This window comes from Patella vulgata, chromosome 6, assembly GCF_932274485.2.
Source record: "Patella vulgata chromosome 6, xgPatVulg1.2, whole genome shotgun sequence".
Taxonomy (NCBI): domain Eukaryota; kingdom Metazoa; phylum Mollusca; class Gastropoda; family Patellidae; genus Patella; species Patella vulgata.
In genome coordinates this window covers 12,411,750-12,432,014 of record NC_065884.2, presented here as the reverse complement: position 1 = coordinate 12,432,014, position 20,265 = coordinate 12,411,750, and the positions used below count along the sequence as shown (strand labels likewise).

The following is a 20,265-nucleotide window of genomic DNA, read 5'->3' as shown; positions in this document are numbered from 1 at the left end:
GACCCCCCACACCTCCCTCTCTCTCTCTCTCTTTCTCTCTCTCTCTCTCTCTCTCTCTCTCTCTCTCTGTACCAGTATGTATTTATTTGACTTAACAAATATAGAACATTTTCAAAGGTCACTAAATGAACAATATATTACGACATCCAGTGGTCTGAAGGCTGGATAATTATACCTACTGTAGTTATGTAGTCTTTGATATATGCCACATCAAAGACGATGTGGTTTAATGATCTACTGTTGCTCATTACACTTTGCTGATCTAATTTGTTATAGTTTTTTTTAACATTTTCTGACACAAATACATATTAACATTATCATTGGTCTAAACTGTTTCTCAACATTGGATTTGTGTCGAGCCGAATGTACAATATCGACTTTTTCAAATTCGTGCAGGACGGAGGGCCTGGCAAAGTCATCGTCTATTCGTTCGGACGGAAAAGAAACTCGAGCTTCTGTGTACAAGTTCGTTGGCAGCTGGAATTCGATATAAGAGTAGACTTTAGCGTCACAGTAACATTTTCCTCATGGCACACTGCATGGCATATACCCGTAAAAGAGAGAGAGAGAGATGGGATTTAACGTCCACTCGACACAAACTAGGTCATTTCGGGACTAACGTATGGTTTAATTTTATTTCAATAATTCGCTTGCGCGTAGGGGTCTTTAGCAGTGGGAGGAATCCGGAGGACCAGGAGAAAACCCACGAGGTTGGACAGGCGACCCTGCTCCTTGCCACGTACAACCGGGGAATCGAGCATATGCTGATGAAGAGAGGGAGAGTATTTAACGTCCACTTGACACAGACTAGGTCATTTCGGGACTAAAGTATGGCTCATTGTTATTTCAATAATGAGCTTGCGTGAGGTTGGACTGGCGACCCTACTCCTTGTCACGTGTACAAGCGGGGAAACCACGTCACTTGACTCAATGGCAGACCTTCTGTTCCAACGCGCACGCGTTAACCATTCGACCACTCCCCAAGTGACTAAGGCGCTGGCTCACTAACCTGGAGGTCCCGTGTTCGATCCTTGCATTGGACGAAAAAGTTCATTGGATTTTCCGATGTGGTTTCACCTTGTCATAGTAATGAAGGATGGAGGGCCTTATACTGATTGAAAGAAAAATCGAGGCCCCGTTTACACGTTGGCGTACACGTAAACAAAAATTCCTTGACAGTTGGAATTCGATATAACAGAAGTTCTAGGCAACATTTCCCTCATCGCACACTGCATGGCGTATGTCCGTCTTCATTAGCCCTGATGGAGCAGAAAAGTAGGACGTTAAACCCCATTTCATTTCATTTTATTTAGAACAGTTTTGTGAGTACTCTGAACTGTCTGTAAATATAACAGTAGTCCTAGGCAAAATCGCTGCATGGCGTATGTCCGTCTTCAATAGCCCTGAAGGAGCAGAATTGTGGGGCGTTTAAACCCCATTTCAATTCAATTCATATCAGAACTTAGAGTGTTCATAATGAGAAAAGATTACCTTTAACAAACAATTACAATTCGAGACAAAGAGATGTCAGAATGATTGAATGAAAGTGACAGTTATATGGCAGAAAACATAAAACACACAACTCTCCTTATATTCTACGATAACTTGCTACAAATCAAAATATCCACTTAATTATATATGTAAATGTTGCGCAACAGTTTCTTATTGTTTTCATATAGGGATATAAATGTAACCTCTTGGTAATGTTTTAAGCGATACTGTGGACTTGAAACCAAATGAAATGGGGTTTAACGTTTTACGATTTTTGCATCAACCGAACTGTTCCCTGTTAAGCCCATTCATCTTGCACCATTGACAAGAGCAAATCACGTTGAAAAATGTCGAGGCCGGATTTGACATGTCCAGGATACGTATGATTAAGTAAATGTGGAACTACAATGCTAAATATCTAAAACAGGCCCATCAATCTGGTTCACAGCATATAAAGATGGCGTGTGAATTTGTTACACATTGAGCAGCATACGTCGGTGGAATTTTCAATTCGTCATATCTTTGTATGCTGAATGGAATTGGGCCATTTTTGAACTGGTATTCCTATTAGAGATTCAAGTTTTACATTATTGTCGTTTGCAAGAAATTATATAGCGCTAAAAGCACGAATAAAGTCTTTAATGAAATTGTAAACACAAAAGTCGATGTTTCTTTCAAAGTTCTATAGACATTAGTTTAACGAGCTGGAAATGGCGTTTTATTCTGATTTGCTACACGAGTAAAAACCATAAATTTAACCAGTGACATTATCAGAAAGCAAGGCCACACCTCGCACCCGACAGGTTACCATCAAGGTAAATACAGGTAAACATATCGATCGAACTCGGTGATGGAGTTTACAAATATAGCCGTATAGTCATAATTTACTCCGGGCAGTCCGTGAATAATGTCTGTATTTAGTTTCGCTGTCGCCCAGCACTCTAATTTACTAGTTTTATTAACGAGAGTTTAATGGTGCTGAACGTGTATAAACTAGAAAACATGTAAAGGGTGTTATTTCATGAACATAGGTGGTCACCAGGGTGAAAGTGGTACCATTTATAGAGAGAGATAAAGAGGTCATTTCGGGACTAACATATGGTTTAATTTTATTTCAATAATTCGCTTGCGCGTAGGGGTCTTTAGCAGTGGGAGGAAACCGGGGGACCCGAAGAAAACCCACGAGGTTGGACAGGCGACCCTACTCCTTGTCACGTACAACCGGGGATTCGAAACCACACCAGTTGACTCAATGACAGGCCGCATGATATAGCACGCACGTGCTAACCATTCGGCCATCCAAACCCCCAGGTACCATTTATAGAAGACACCCCGGATTATGTTGTAATGTAAAACAAAACTGGGTTAATGTCGTATTATAGTTCAGAAAACAATTATTCGTTTCAAGGTGCAGCGCTCAGAAACAGTTACCATTTTCTTGTTAGCGGATGGTGGTGATTGTAGGTGGTCGAGGGACTTAATGTGTGTGATTTAGGCCATAACGTCTGTCATTGAGACAGGTGGTGTGGTTTCGATCCTACGTTTGTTTTTGGCAAGAAGTAGTGTCGCCTGCCTAACCTCGTGAATTTTCTCCGGGTCCTCCGATTTCCTGTCACTGCTAAAGACCCTTGCGTACAAGCGATCTATTGAAATAAAATTGTGCCTCGAAAAGGATAGTTTGTGGTGGTTGGACGTTAACCCCTTCCCTCGCCCCATTCCTCTCTCTCTGCCCCCCCCCCCTCCCCCCCTCTCTCTCTCTCTGAAGGTGAAATAAAGAAATAACTAAATACGTTCGTGTCTAGATAACTAAGTTTCCCGAAGTTAAGAAAAGGAATTGATAGTAGCGTGTATTGTCAGGTCACATGATTAAAGTCAACCTTGTACTCTGTGACCATATGCGATTGTCCCAATTACCAGATATCCTCTGAAATCTGTAGTATCTCTTATAGGTTTATTGGTGATTACTGGCATCCAAAACACAAACACGGAAAAACTTCAAGGCGCTAAATCTCTAATATTGGGAACCTAAAATGGACGAAAATGGACCAAAAAAGAACATAATGTAATATTGGTGTATATAAACGGATTTACATTCAATTTTTTAAATTTTTAATTGAATTTTCTAATCAGTTTTGTCCGTCGAAATACGCGAATAGTCAAAATTGAATGGTACCGTCGCTCACGCCTGGTTAGTTCAAGGCTACTCTAGGGCTGTCCCGAGGATGAAATTTGGTGTCATGGGGTAGTTCGGATTAACATAGGCCTGGTGGTGAAGGAATATCACTTCCGGTTTTAGAGTTATGCAACTTCCAGTTCATGGCTATCACCGAACCGGGCTGCACCGGGTCAACCGCTAGACTATTATAAACGAAGAAGCACAGCATCAAATATAGAAAATGTAATTTCTGATTTACAGTAGTGACATTATCCAAATATCTATTATCGTGTATCATACCGTCTATATTCTACTTATAAAATGTCATATAAAAGAGCTGAGTCAATTCTGGTTGCAGCCTAATAAGGTTTCTTTAATTTGAAGCGATTCATCAATAGAAACTGTACTTTCTCATTTTTGACACGATAAGAATGATAAAGGTTAGGCTAGGTTACTGTGTTCAATCCATCGCGAACACGTGTAGTAAATGATTCAATATTTGATATCATATAGCAATTACTGTTGATAGATAACAATAAACATGTCAATCAAATTATTAAGTTGTATTTATCTTTATAACATTTTTGAAATTGAAATATATACAATAATAACGAATGCAGTTTACAAATATGACATGTTTTTACAATCCTATCCGTTGTTTTGTCTGAAATGAAATAGGTTAGAGAGAGAGAGATGGGGTTTAACGTCCACTCGACACAAACTAGGTCATTTCGGGACTAACATATGGTTAAATTTTATTTACACAATTCGCATGCGCGTAGGGGTCTTTAGCAGTGGGAGGAAACCGGAGGACCCGGAGAAAACCCACGAGGTTGGACAGGCGACCCTACTCCTTGCCACGTAGAAATGGGTTATAATGTCCTACTGTTCTGCACCAACCGGGATAATAACGACGGTGTAAAATTAAATGAAATGTATTGACTAAGCTAATGAAGACTGGCACGCGCCATGCAGCGTGCTATATACGGCCTACTCTAATTTTGAATTCCAAGTGTCAAGGGTTCTTTTACGGGCACATCAACGTGCACACGGGACCTCGGTTTTTCGATCCACCCGAACGACTAAGCATTGTTCCTTTCCTTGACATAAGGAAACCGCGCTGGAAAATTCCGGGGAACGTTCTGGGCCAGCACAGGGATTGGATCCCTGAACTCCTAGTTAGCGCGCCAGCGCCTTATTCTCTGATTCACCGGGACTCTGTTACAAATATCACATGTTTTACAATCCAATTATATGTTTTGTCTGGGAGCTGTCATTTTGCTATTTTCCCAATCACAATAAACTACAATATTTGAAACCGAATGCTTTTATTTTCAATTCATCCCCATAAAAGTATTAATTACTTGCCCTACTCAGTTTTGTTATGACGGAATCGCGAGTAATATTGCCAGTATTTGCCCATCATGACACGTTGTTTTGCTTTGATGTTAACGTATTTGTCCCAACTGTCGTGGTTGTGTTTCTGACATTATTATTTAAATTTTAGTGACAGGTTTACGGCATGTTATTTTGTTTTGATTTTAACATTTGTATTTGTCCCAATTGTCCTTGTGTTTCTAATATTGTAATACGGGTGACATATCGATGTCCTGTTAGTGTTGTTTATCGCCTATCCAAGTTTCTGTTGTTATCCGAGCGGTTTACATATATATATTATTTTGACTCCCCACTTTAAACATTCCCTTAAAATGCATTAAAATATTAATCGTTAAAGATGTATTATGTAAGATGTAGATAAAGGGCTGATATTTATCGCTGTAATAGTTAAAAAATAGACAATGGAAAGGGAATATTTTGAAATTTTCAATCAAATCACTTCATTCTGAGCGGAGTTATGGCCGTTTGAAGAATAATGTAGTCTCGAATGTCATTGTCACCGTTGTTACGATGATAAAGTCTCGATTGTCCATTTTCGAATTAAATAATTAACTAGGAAAATCAAGTTTAAATCCTTTGAAAATCAAAACCACCCGATGATCTAGGGAGTTGATTATGGGCTTGGCATGTGAATAAATGTCTAATTAAAAATGATTTATATAACATTTGAGGGCAAACAAAAGATCTGCATTATACAGATTTAGCTCTTACATAATGCATCTTTAGAAGACCTTAAAATTCATTAAAATGCATTAAAATTATACTTTAAATCGTTATGAAAATGCTATGCTTCTCTTCACATCAATAGATAACTAGATTTTAAAATAATGATTGTAAATTGTCAATTTATTGAAAGCGTTGAGAAACGATCTATTCCGTCTGGACTACCGCCGATAATGAATAACGAAAATACGCCATAAAGCGACTCGATTCGTTACTTATCATTGAAAATGGCTGGATTTATGTCCGGGTGATTATATAAGATTCAATGTAAGGGGTTTATAGTTACTATTTATTTGTCTCGACCATCAAATGAAAATCCATATGGCGCTCCGATGACTTTAAATAATCAAAATAGCTTCTAGATTTTACAAATTAAGCCAACATATATGTCGATTAAGATACATTTAAAACTTTGATAAATCATAGTCACGGGTTAAATAAATGGTGCTGGAGTATTTGTAGACTGAAAATGCGCCACATAGAAGTTTTAAAATTTAGTGATATGGATCATCCCCTAGAACTGATCATTTGAAATCAATAAGAGGTTGGGTTGCCGAATGGTTAAAGTTGTGTCATCAGGTCAGGTAGTGTGGTTTTGATTCCCCGCGCTTGAAAAGGAGTAGGGTCACATTTCCCTCATCGTTGGTTTTCTACGGGCCCCCTACTCGCCCGCTCTCCCACTCTCTAGCGTGCACGTAAAAAAAACCTCTTGATTCTTGAAATTTGAAATAAGAGTAGACTGTAGCGCCGCTGTCTGCTCAAAATTTTCTTCATAGCACACTGTATGGCGTACACCCGTCGCCATTAGCGCAGTTGATGCAGAAAAGTATCACGTTAAAATCCATTTCATTTCATTTCTAAAATGAGGATTGATTTTTTGATGACTCCGATTTTCTGCTATATTTAACATCAATACGGTCGTGGGTTCGATAGTTTGTAGCAGTTTATGCCAATTAATTAAGAAACTAATTATAAGTTATCGATATAGGTAATTACATGGAACTACATTTTTTAATTTACATGTATATGAATAAATTACACGGACAATTTCAAATTATGCCTTTCATTTTGTGCAGGAAGGTTGAAATTCTGGTAATTTCTAAAAATCGAAGAATTGATTTTCAGAAAATATATTAAAGTTTGGAAAAAAATACCTCATTAAGAGGCAGAAATAGGTTGATTTCTTTGGTGCAGAGCTAATGAAATATTGAAATAATCATTTTTCGTTACGGTTCGTAAAGTTATGATTACTTTATACATATCAATATCCATGTTTGAGGTTGTCGCGCGCTCTGTTCATCTTAAGGACTTTAATGGGAAACCATATAGAATATCGGGACATTCTGATTACATTTTTTTGAATATAAAGATTTAAAGAGAGAGAGAAAATAAAGTAAATGTTCAAAAATAGCATCTGTTATCATAAAAGAAACCGGATATGGCGGGGCTAATGAAGACGGGCATACGCCAAACAGTGTGCTATGAGGGACATTTTGCCCGGGCAGCGGCACTATGACCTACTCTTATATCGAATTCCAAATGCCAAGGGATCTTTTACGTGCACGCCAATGTGTAAACGGAACCCCGGTTTGTCGTCTCATCCGAACGACTAGACAGCTGTCCTTGTCAGGCCATCTGTTCTGCACCACTGACAAGGGGAAACCACGTCGGAAAAGCGTGTAGTTTAGATCGTAGGGTCTGTTATTGAGCATTCAGTCAGATGACATGATTTCGATCCTACACTTAGTACGTGACGAGGAGTAGAGTCGCCTGACCAACCTCGTGGATTTTCTACGGGTTCTCCGGTTTCCCCACACTGCGAAATATTGAACTGAAATCATATATGTTAGTCCAGAAATAACCAAGTGTGTGTGTGTGTGAATGGACGTTAAACCCCATCTCTGTCTCTATCTGTCTCTCTCTGTCTCTCCCTCCCCACCCCTCTCTCTCTTTAAAATACCAAAGATCATTACAGCATATATTAAGGTATAAGGAATCTTATCCTGCATCTGTTTTGAGTTTCTATAAATATATGACGTATCAGTTACATTAACCACTAAATACATTATACGTATTAATGATTCAATTACTATTAATTTACCTACCTTTTTATATTTGCTTCAAGAATATGTCAAGAATTTAGTAATAGAACATGTGAGACATGGCCTAATAGAAGAAAAATAATGCCAGCGAGGCAATTGAGTAAGCATAGCTTACCCCGTGAATGCACCGACTGAGCTAATGAAAACGGGAATACGACATACAATGTGCTATGAGGGCAATTTTGCCTTGGCAGCGGCGCTATGACTTACTCTTATTTCGATTTCCAACTGCCAAAGGTTCTTTTATCATGATACGAGGAAAAAGTGCTTTTAATTATTCCACGTGCTTCCTCTAGGACACCTAACTCTAACTTTTAAATAATTTAAGCAGAATTTTAAACTAAATAAACTCATAATTCGTGTTATTGTAGTCAAGCTAATGTTAACATTTGTTGATATTATAAGATAAATAAGGCTGTGGTGCCAAAACATATATTAATTGATTGAGCATTTTTAATTTGTGTGCGGATTGGGTGGTCCAGTTGTCTAACATGTGTTTTTTAGATCACAAAGTCTGTCACTGAGTCAAGTGGCAGGGTTTCGATTCTCCGCTTATAATACGTGACAAGGGTAGGGTCGCCTGTGTTTTCTCTGGGTCACACGGTTTCCTCCCACGCTAAAGACACCTACGCGCAAACGAATTATTGAAGTAAAATTGAACGACATGTTAGTCCCTAAACGACTTAGTTTCTCTCTCTCTCTCTCTCTCTCTCTCTCTCTTCTTAATCATATGGTATATAAGTAATGTTATCATTTATTAAAATACACGCCAATACTGACACGTTGTAAGTTGGTGCCTTAAACATGTCTAAATTCCAGGAAAATATCAGACAATGTTTGACCTTTTCAAACTACGTTGTACTCCACCCAACAAAATCCTGGGGTTCAATTAATAAGAGCAATGCACTCTTATTAATATACCTAGAAAATAATTCTCCGGAGTTTCTGATTTACTACTATGAAAGGAAACGGGTTTTACGTCCTACTTTTCTGCACTAACCTGGATAATGAAGGCGGACATACGTCATACAGTGTGCTTGGAGGGAATTCTTTTTTCTGGACAATGGCGAAACGGCCTGCACTTATATTGAATTCAAATGATCAAGGTTCTTTTATGGGTATATGTGACCTCAATTTGTCGTCCTATCTAAACGACTAGTTCCTCCAACCTGCACCGCTGACACGGAGAAGCCACGCCGGAAATTCCGAGGAGAGTTCTCCGTCATCATCGTGAGCAAACAAGAGACCTTCTGGTCGTACTCACTGAGCCAGTCGTACTCCACAAACTAGATATAGATATAACTTACTGACCAAACAGTTTCGGGTTCGATTCCGGGCTGTCTAAAAAAATCGTTCCTTGTCGGTGATGCAAGAAAAAGCGCCCATGATTCCCTGACTGTTGGTAATCGGTGCGCTACGATAGGCTTGTCCCTATTGAGTCCACGATCTGGTACGTGCAGATTCGTTCTGATATGTTTCGATACAATCAACACGATTGCTACGGCTGACCACCATATATGATAAGACTGATAGGATCACCACGATAACTCCACGATTAAAACACCACGATTTCAATCGTATCGCGAATCGTGATAATGGGAACCTGACATTACCCATAGTACACTGTATGACGTCTGTCAGTCAGTCTTCGTTAGCCCGGTTGGTTAGCGAAAAGTAAGCCGTTTCATTTCATTTTATTTTATCAGAAAGTTTCTTTATCACATAGTAGCCATTTTAATTTTCCTTTCAATAACAAAAAACAATCGGTTTGATTTTTTTCCTTAATTTCCTTGTTTATTCAAATTAGGGTTGTTTATACCAAAACAAAGGCCAGAATTATGTTCTAATCGGAAAAATCACTTATTAAACTTGGATTAAAATGTTCCAAATTGCGTGCAGCATGAGTTAAAAAAGGGAATAGATCGATATGAAACTAAAATACAGATCTTATTCCGCTAGATGTAGACTGGATAATTTACGGGGTGGAGATTAGATTTTAGTTAGAAATATAAATCAATAAATCAGTATTTTAAAGATACTAATCCAACAATAAACCATTATTTTAAAGTAGCTAAGTCTCTAACTCAATATCATACAAAGTCTTCGACATTGAAAACACGAATTAATTGTCAATTTAAATCAACATTGATGTTGTGATCTTACCGGGAAAAGATGGGCTTCTGATATCCAATATTTAAGACAAAAGAAACATTTTACCTTTGGTACACGAATCGTGTACCATGCATGCGTTTCAGCGCCAGTTGTAAACAAGTGACTCGAAGAACGAATCTAGACATATTCCACTAGTCATGTCAAATTGTGACGCCATATTCTTATCTGGAGAGCATGCGCAATAAATACTATTGGTGTAGACTGGAATAACCAGACGCTAGCGATTATTGTCATTCGATCGAAATTCCTGGCGTATTTCGCCGAAGATAACTGATTTGGAATTAGAATAAAAACGGAAACGATTGAATGTGAATCAGTTTATATACATTCATATTGCATTATTATAGGCGCTGCGACCCATTTGTGTCAATTTCTAGGTCCCAAACATTAGCGATTTAGCTCCTTTAAAAGATACTGGTTAAATAAATGATACATATATCCAAATGTCTATAAAAAAAAAAAGCTGTGAACTTAAAAACAACCTCGCCCCGCTGATCAATTTGGAGATTTGTTTGTAAACCATTTCTGTTGTAAACGCCCCATATTCACTTGAACCGTATTCTATTTTTTTCAGTTGTTGAATATTGGATATTATGCAATATTGACCAGACAGTGTAATGCGAGAGGAATGACCACGCATAAATCAACTACATCTTCCAGAAACAATAGACCATACAGCAGAAACAGTGCACTTTCAAAATGGCGGCCTCGTACTCCTTTTGTAGAACTCCCCGTTTAATTCTGTTATTGAGTACAATGGTGAATATACATAGCAGATTTGGAATCAGGAATTAGACTTATATTAAAAGGCAATAAAATTTGTGGAAATAATAAGTGAATATAAAGTCTTGGATTCTACTCGAAGTTCTTTTGTGGTTTGTGTTTATGATTGGAAAAGAGTCTTGCCGTCCGGGTTCCTTTTATAAAATGATGATGCCTCCCAATATCAGGTGTGGTTCAAGGAAGGATAGCGCCATTAGGGTAAGACATATTTTAATGTTCATCCTGTTTTTTTTTTTTAAAAAATACGATTGAAAGACAACAATGTTATTATCTACAACTAGGGAAATAGAATTAATGAAAAATTCTTCTTGGAATCAAAGATTAACTGAGCAGGTATATGATTGTCAAAATTCATCATTATTTCCTCGTATATAATCATTATTTCTGTATCGGTAGTTCAGTATATTCCGTCCAATATTTTTCTTGTATGCTGTCTTTCAGAAATGACCATACTTCCTTAATTCATTGTTTCAATATTTTCCGTCCAACTTTTTTCTTGCACGCTACCTTTCAGAAATCACCATTTCGTCCATGAATATAATTAATTATTTCCATATTTCAGTATTTTCTGTCCAACATTTTTCTTGCATGCTGCCTTTCAGAAATCAATCATCATTTCTTCCGTCCAACATTGTCCGTCACATTCGATCATTGTGGGTGGTGGTGACGTTGCGTGGTTTGAGATGGATCGAGGATCTTGGAATAAAGAGTTGTAATTTCGAATAGTTTTTGATAATTATCTTACACTGTCCTTGTCATTATTTGGGGCATGATAATTATACAGTAAACATGATTATGTTCTCAGAGTTTATTTATTACAAAACCGTGTGTTGCCTAGATCTTTAGACATCTAAAACACAACGAAATAATTATAAACTGCCCAAAACAGCTTAATAAGTGATACCTTTAAGGACAATATCAGTTTCGGCAGGTTTTACATAAATGAATGAATGGTGAAGCTCTTAATTGATGAGTCCTCTGAAGACAAAGGGTGTTTTAAATGAAAATGTTACAACCCTATTATGTTCTTGAGAAGAAATGGTTATCCCGAGGTGAGAAAAACGAGAAGTCTACATGTGCATCTCCGACTTTGTTGTTTTGTATCATAATTGGCACGGTTTTCAAAATGAGAAAACATCCGAAACAATCTTTGAAAAAAAAAGCAAATATTTTATCATTATCTTCCACCGGGGAAACATAAAAGGACGTTTGTTGTTTGAAACGTTTCCGCTCCTGTTGCGTGGCAACCATAAACATCAAGAAATTAGAAAAATCTTAGTAGATAGAAATATGCGAGTGAATGAACGCCTGTAATGATTAATTATGTGTGTGTCGATTGCCCACTAATTCACACCATAAGCCTACATCGTATCGTAGTATTTACCGACGTGATTTCCCCTTGTCAGTGGTGCAGAACGGAGGGCCTGGCAAGGACAGCTGTCTAGTCCTTCGGATGATACGAAAAACCGAGGTCCCGTGTATACATTGTAATGCACGTAAAGGAGCCCTTGGCAGTTGGAATTCGATATAAGAGTAGGCGATAGTGCCGCTGCCCGGGCAAAATTTCCCTCATAGCATACTGTATGGCGTATGCCCGTCTTCATTAACCCAGTATAGGAGCAGGACAGTAGGACGTTAAACCCCTGTCCTGTATCTCTCCGTAGGAAATAACAGCGCATGAAACCGACTTACCAACATATTAAACACATCCTTGTCGTGTTATTGTTATCGATCATGCCACGAAATAAAAGTGCCCAGTCCACCTATTGTTAGGTTGCCCTCTGTTCATCGAAGGGGGTTGGATGGCTGAATGGTTAGCACATGCGCGCTGTATCATAAATCTGTCATTTATTCATCTGGCGTGCTTTCGATTCTCCGGTTGTACGTGACAAGGAGTAGGGTCGCCTGTTCAGCCTCGTGGGTTTTCTCCCGTTCCCTCGCTTTCCTCCCACTGATAAGGACCCCTACGCGCAAGCGAATTATTGTAATAAAAACTGAACCATGTGTTAGTCCCTAAATGACCAAGTTTGTGTCGAATGGAAGTTAAACTCCATCTCTCTCTCTCTCTCTCTCTCTCTCTCTCTCTCGCTGTTCATCGAAAACATAAGGTCAAACCAGTACATGCAAGTGAAAGAAGTTTTCCATCTATTCCTATCAGCATGTAAGATGCCCATCACGCTTCAAACAAAAACTTCACAAAGCCGCATTAGGTAAAGCTGAAAACATCAAAAGAAATAAGGTAGAAATTATTACATGTCTGTCTTTGTTTCATAATCCTTACATGTTTTTACTCTCTAAGATTCAATTAATCTTTCAACAGATATCGATTGACAACAATATTTTGTCTCTTAACATACATGCTACAATTAAAAAAATCATTATGTAAGATTTAGATAAAGAGCTTGTCCTTCTTACAATAACAGTTCAAAGATAGTTAATGCAAAATGAATTGAAAATTTCATTCAAATTACTTTATTCTGAGTGACGATAGGGGGTCACAGTGGCTAAGTGGGTGAGACGCTGGCTCGCTATAGCCTGAGGTCGGGTGTTCGATCCCTGCATTGGCTGAGAAAGTTCATCCAGATTGTCCGGCGTGGTTCCCCCTTGTCAGTGATGCAGGACGCGGGGGGGGGGGGGGGCGGGGCTGACAAGGACAGCTGTCTAGTCGTTCGGATGCGACTAAAATCTTTGGCGTGAACGTAAAAGATCCACTGACAGTTCGAGTTCGAATTCGATATAAGAGTAGGCCGTAGTGTCGTAGTGAGGCTGTCCGGGCGTATGCCCGTCTTCATTAGCCCAGTTCAGAGCAGAACAGTAGGAGTTAAACCCCATTTCTGAGCGAAAATGTGTGCACTGATTGTTACCACCGTTGTAGCCTGGCTTTGCCATTTTTGAATTAAATCCAAGTTAATTCTGGCGGACGTTAAAAAAAGCTATCACACCCACACACCCAACCACGCACGGCCAAGACCTAATATATAGGAGTAGGTGGACATAGCCCGTTTACGTAGTTGTAGTATATCCAAGACCTTTTTGTTGGCATCGGCGGAAGCGGACGTTAAATAAATCTATTACGCATGCACAAACACTTACGACCGAGACCCAGTAATATACGAGTAGGTGGACACATCCCTTTGGTACTGTTCACGTAGTAAACACTTTTGAAATTACATTGACATTTGGATTTAGTGTTGGCATTGTGTGAATTGTTCTCTTTAAGTGCCTGGCCTTTTGTGTGCGGTTTCCCTGTATTATTGAAAGACAAGCAAAATATTGAAATGATTTTCTTATTGTCTAACTCCTTTCTATTTAAGTGGTTTCTCTTAATTTTATTGATTTTTGATTTTGAACAAAAATTATGCACTGTTATGGGTATTGTTAGTTTATTGAATGTTCGATTGTGAACAAAAAATCCCGGGAAGTTGTACACAAGTATAACACTATAGTCTTTAATGACATAACCGTTACACCTAGCAACGACCATTATTTATGGTTGTCATGCAACTTATGGCTTCCAGTAATCAGATTAGTAGAGAAATGATTTACATGATGCGAAATCCATTTCTATCAAGTCCATGATATCACGCATTAACACCATTAATGTCTTGATTATAAACAACATTTAGTTTAGACCGAAATATAAGTAAAAGAAATCTACATCCTTGTTCTCCGCTTGTCGATAAAAAACAGAACATTCATTTCTGAAGATTAGAACCTCACAGGTCTGGGATATTGATAAGGGCGGTGATTGGGAGTAGTGCTCCCTGTAGGTTAAAAAGCGCGCTTTAGATCATAAGGTCGCTCAGTGAGAGAGAGAGAGAGAGAGAGAGAGAGAGAGAGAGAGAGAGAGAGTTTAACGTCAACTCGACAAAAACTAGGTCATTTCGGGACTAACATATGGTTTTAATTTTATTTCAAAAATTCGCTTGCGCGTAGGGGTCTTTAACAGTGGGAGGAAACCGGAAGACCTGGAGAAAACCCAACAAAGTTCAGTATTGTGAATGTTTCTATGAATGCAATGCCTTTAAGAGAAAACAAATTCATTTCAATGTTTTCTTTAAACAAATATATCAGTAATGGAGGATCTAATAACATGGAGTAATGATGGATCTGTAATATTGTCGATAAATGTTGAGGGCAACTTCGCTAGCAACAATATAAAATTCGAGACTTTCCTGACGTTTCTTTGGGGCAATCAACATTCCAGTGATATAATATAATATGATACCCAGTATTCAATAGGTTCCAATCAACAGCGGGTCGGTTATGTCTTTTCACGTAAATGGATCATTTGTAGATATAGATCATCCTCGGTCCATTCCAACAATTGGTCGAATTGAGCAGCAGTCTTGAAATGCTCTAAAACGTTTATATGGAATAACAATTACTGGTTTATTCACACACAGCCTTCGTTTGTCCGACGGTAGTCAGCATTAATACATGTAAAGACAAGAGAGCCTTTGTCGAATCACTGCAAGCTTATACACTTGGAATTATAAACCATATAATATTCCCGTGTTTACTTCGAACGTTTCTCTTAGTGTTCGTTTGTTTTCATTTTGAGTGACGCTTGTATCTCTACGGACCCGCTACTGTGCAGCTCAGTGGGCGCTCAGCTAGTCCATAGATACATTCACTCGATCTGATATTGGAGAAAAAACACTAAAAATTAAATTTTTGGCTAGTACATGTACTTTCATCGTTATCAAACGAATCGTCAGGCCATTTTAATGCGTTACTATGCTGTTACAATAACGTTACGTCATAACAGAGGAAAATGACTATTTAAAATTTAAGAACTAAAACGAAATAACATTAATTAAACATCAAACATAATTAAAATAATCACCCCTTAGTATTCAAAATTGGGTTATATTTAGCGATAAATTTGTTTTCTTTTGTATCCAAGAGACCATTATCATTAATATTGAGCTTGTACAAAGGAAAAATCTTGAATTGACCTTTACCACAACTATCCAAATGTTCGCTCACATATATATTTACATTTATTGTTTATTTTTGTAAATGTGTTGATATTGTGTGTTGTGTCCGTGGGGTTGTCTTGTGTAATTGTTGATGTGTGTATTCCTCCTCCTACACTTACTATTATAACTGACCATAGTTAATTTTGATTTTATCTCAGAGTTATCTATTATAAATTCAGTTTCTGATTTGATAAAACATAATTAGTGGGTGGTATCTTTTGGAATTTTGCTAACTGCATTGCCTTCTAAACCTATGTAAATATATGTCTAGATCCATTATGCCAAATCGAGTGAAAGAACGTGAGTGGGTGCATTTTACTTAATTGGAAATGTAAATGTGTTTTCTATACAGAGCGAGCTGCATTTTGTTGTACCAAACCAAAGGATTGGGATTGAGTGGGTGCAGTTTCCTTAATTAAGCCGATTTTCTTATTTTGATTGTACATACTCAATACACCTCTTGCAGGATGAAGTCGAAAGTGAACGACATTTTGTAGTTACAGAGAGAAATAACATGGATATCGACAGGTGTTAAAACAAATAAAATCTGGTGTTATATCATCACACTTTATCTAATGGAAGTTTTCTAGAACGTGGCGAATGAGACGTCTAAAGTTTTGTCCGTTAGGGAGTGGATGGAATTGGCGGCCAAATATCTACTTGTGAAAAACAACAAACAGTTCTAGACATGATGAATGGATTTCTCTGTTTTTTACAACGCAAAGATCCAGATTCTTTGATTTTACTTTCTGGTGTCCATCAATCATTTCTGTCAATTAAAATATCAGCGCCATCTTAAATTACACTAAGATTCCAATCCGTGAATTGACAGTTTTCTGGCATTTATTGGAATTAAGCCGCCGTTTATGATTCATTACAGATCTACAGGTTGTGCTAGTGACATATTCGAGTTTTTACTCTGACCCTAGATGGTTTTCGAAAAATAAAAAGAAAAAAGAAGATTAATGATCTTCAATCCAAAAACGTATTATTGGAACATGAGTATGTTCTGGAGACATATTGGAGATTTTACTCTGACCCAAAATGGTTGTGGAAAAAAAAAAAGAAAAAAAAAAGATTAATGATCTTCAAACAAAAAACGCATTATTATTATAAGATGAGTATGTTCTGGTGACATATTGGAGTTTTCACTCTGATCGAAAATGGTTGTGAAAAAAAAGATTAATGATCTTCAAACCAAGAACGTATTAATGGAAGACAAGCCTGTCTAATAACAAAAACATATATGAACTGTCAACATTTGTTTGTTACGTGGTAATGAGGGATACGCCATTGCTCCGCTACTCATTAATATTGAGTTGGCTGCGGTGGGGATGAAGGATCTGGTTGATATATCACTTATCTTGTTCGGGAAATGAAATAAAAAGAAATCGTGTATAACGTCTTAAACATACATTAAGCAAGAGCTAAATCTGTCTATTGCACGTCTTTCTTTAGGCCTGAAATGTTATCTAAATTATTAATTAGACATTAATTAACTTATCCAGGCCATAATCAACTCTAGGTTGCAGCGCTAGCCTGCGATCTTTAGTGGATTGTGAGCCGATTTACTGCATAACTTTCCTTCTCGATTTAACGATTAAATGGATAATCGAGACTATGCTGGTTATTGTACTGACTTTAGTAATGATGACCGAGGCTAGGGGGAAATTTCAGTCGCTTAGTTCTCGGTTCATAGTGGATCAATTTGAATGAAATTTTCAGTAAATTACCTTTACATTATCTAGTTTTTAACTATTATAGTGAGAACTGCCAACTCGTTATCGGATCTCCCATAATGTATCTTTAATGTTCTGCACCAATAGGGCTAATGACGGCAGGCATACGTCATGGATTGCGCTAAGAAGGGTATTTTGACTAATCAAGAGAGGCATACTCCACACTGTGTGCTATGAGGGAAATTTTCCCCGGATAGCGGCGCCGCAATCTACCCTTATTTCGAATTCCAAGTGTCAAGGGTTCTTTTACGTGCACGCCGATGTCGACACGGGGCCTCAGGTTTTCGTCCCACCCGAACGACTAGACACTATCCTTGCACCACTGACAAAGGGAACTACAACGGAAAATCAAAGGAAGCAAACCCGAGAACTCGGGATAGCGAGCTAGTGCCTTACTCACTGAGATACCGCGGCTCTCCATATACATTAAGAATGCAGTTTGTTGGTCACTGTAATTTAAACTAGGATTTGTCGCATACCTTTTGTTATAACAACCCATAAAATAAGCTGTATCTATGTTTGTAGGTGGGCTAGCTATAGGACCAAAGGGTGATCGTTTGTCAATTAATGACTATTGGTTTATTATAGAAACATTCTTAAACAGACCATCCTTTTCAGATTGGTTCAGTACCTTCAGAACGCCGGCTAACGAATGTAAGAAAGCTTATCAGCTCACTTGAACCGAACAGTTTTTCGACGCTGGCTCGCTAGCCTGGAGGTCGGGTGTTCGATCCCTGCACTGGCCGAGAAAGTTCATCCAGATTTTCCGGCGTGGTTCCCCCTTGTCAGTGATGCAGGACGGAGGGCCTGACAAGGACAGCTGTCTAGTCATTCGGATGAGGCGAAAAACCGAGGTCCCGTGTCGACATCGGCGTACACGTAAAAGACCCCTTGACAGTTGGAATTCGATATAAGAGTAGGCCATAGTGCCGCTGTCCGGGCAAAATTTCCCTCATAGCACACTGTATGGCGTATGCCCGTCTGCATTAGCCCAGTTCGGAGCAGAACAGTAGGACGTTAAACCCCATTTCATTTCATTTCGTTTCATTTCATTTACCGAACAGTTAAAACATCCTCCAGAATATGTACCAGTTAAACATTATTCCGGCAATGTAATTCCTTGGATCGTATCATAACGAATTATTCCGCCTACTGATGTCTAACGATGTTTACATTCATCCCACGAACTTGTTATTAGTGTTTATATATATTTGATAATATGAGAAGGCGATTGAAGAATGCGTTATCTACGATACGGGGACTTCAAAAGAGTTTCTGTTGGTCTATAGGCAAACCATTCAACACGTGAAGATTAATGTTACGGTACAACGACGTGCCTGTCATCGCTTATACTATAATACCAAGCCTTAGATGAATTAAGACGGTGCAAACGCCTTACCGTTAATGAAGCAGTGATCGTGAATGGTCGTCTTTGGGAGAATTCATTGAAGGGTATTAGATTTAATGCCATAAACATGTAAACTTAAACAGACTGACCCATCTTAATAGATTTGATTACAATTCCGTAACTTCCAGTTCGTTGGGGTAATAATGAGGGGAAAGTAATATTTCAAACGTAAAGATACCACGACAGATTAATTAAAAAGTAAAAGAATGAATTAATATTAATGATGCATTATGTAAGAATGATGGGTGTCTTTGCTATGTAATGTTAAAAATGAATACATTACTTTATTCTTAGCGAAGTTATGAGTGTTTGAAGATGTAGCTTAGATTGTTTATTATCATAGCAACGGTTCTTGACAATCAAGACTAAGTCTTGGTTATCCATTTTATTGCTAAATGTTTAAATCTTGCGGGTGTTCTAATCCATATAAATCTCGGTCACAAGATGATCTTGAGAATTGATTACAGGCTTATCATGTTAATAAATGTTTAAATATTAATTTAAATAACATTTAAAGCTAGACGAAATCTAGCTCTTACATTTACATAATGCATCTTTTTAATACACATGGAATGTATAATCTTTATAAAATATATTCTAGATTTCTTAAAACGTTCATTTCATATCCTGCGCACGCTGTATCATAAGGTCTGTCGTTGCGTCAACTGGCGTGGTTTCGATTAGCAGGTTGTACTTGACAAGGAGCAGGGTCGCCTGTCCAACGCTTGTCCGGTTTTTATCCGGGTCCTACTGTTTCCTCCCACTGTTAAAGACACCTACGCGCAATCGAATTAATGAAATAAAAAAAAAAATGAACCATATGTTAGTCCCGAAATGACTTAGTTTGTGTCCAGTGGACGTTAAACCCCATTTCTTTCTCTCTCTCTCTGTTTGCAAGAGATTGCAAGTTCCTCAAATGAACACACATAAAACATTACAACAAAAACTGTCTCAGTTATGAGGGCCATAAATATATCAGATCATCTACTTCAAATACTTTCAATAACCCCAATCTAAATAATTTATGTATTAAACATTTTCAAGGTTGTTTATCCCGGAAACTAAATAATAGTTTATTGATCTGCTATTTTGGTACAACGTCCGCATTCAATGTCTCCGTAAACCCGAAGAATGTGCTGGGATTTGTTGCTTGCAATTTGCGTGTTTCGTTAATTGAAGAATGCGCTCTCAAATTTGTTGCTTGCATTTGCGTGTTTTGTAGATTGGGGAAATCATTTAATGTTAGGAAAACCTGAATGCACTGCATTATAACTACTTGCTGCCACCTGAATGGAAGGACGCCAAACTC

At 38.1% G+C, this 20,265-nt stretch overlaps 1 protein-coding gene across 2 annotated transcripts in view; it reads left to right on the top strand.

The window, feature by feature from the left end:
* LOC130013177 (uncharacterized) overlaps nt 1-20,265 on the top strand; it is a 120,585-nt gene that overhangs the window by 3,646 nt on the left and 96,674 nt on the right. For both annotated transcript variants that reach the window (XM_056101877.1, XM_056101876.1), the window contains one exon: nt 10,616-11,022. In XM_056101877.1, the coding sequence (XP_055957852.1) occupies nt 10,927-11,022 (96 nt within the window). In that variant the 5' untranslated portion in view covers nt 10,616-10,926. The remainder of the gene's footprint in view (nt 1-10,615; nt 11,023-20,265) is intronic.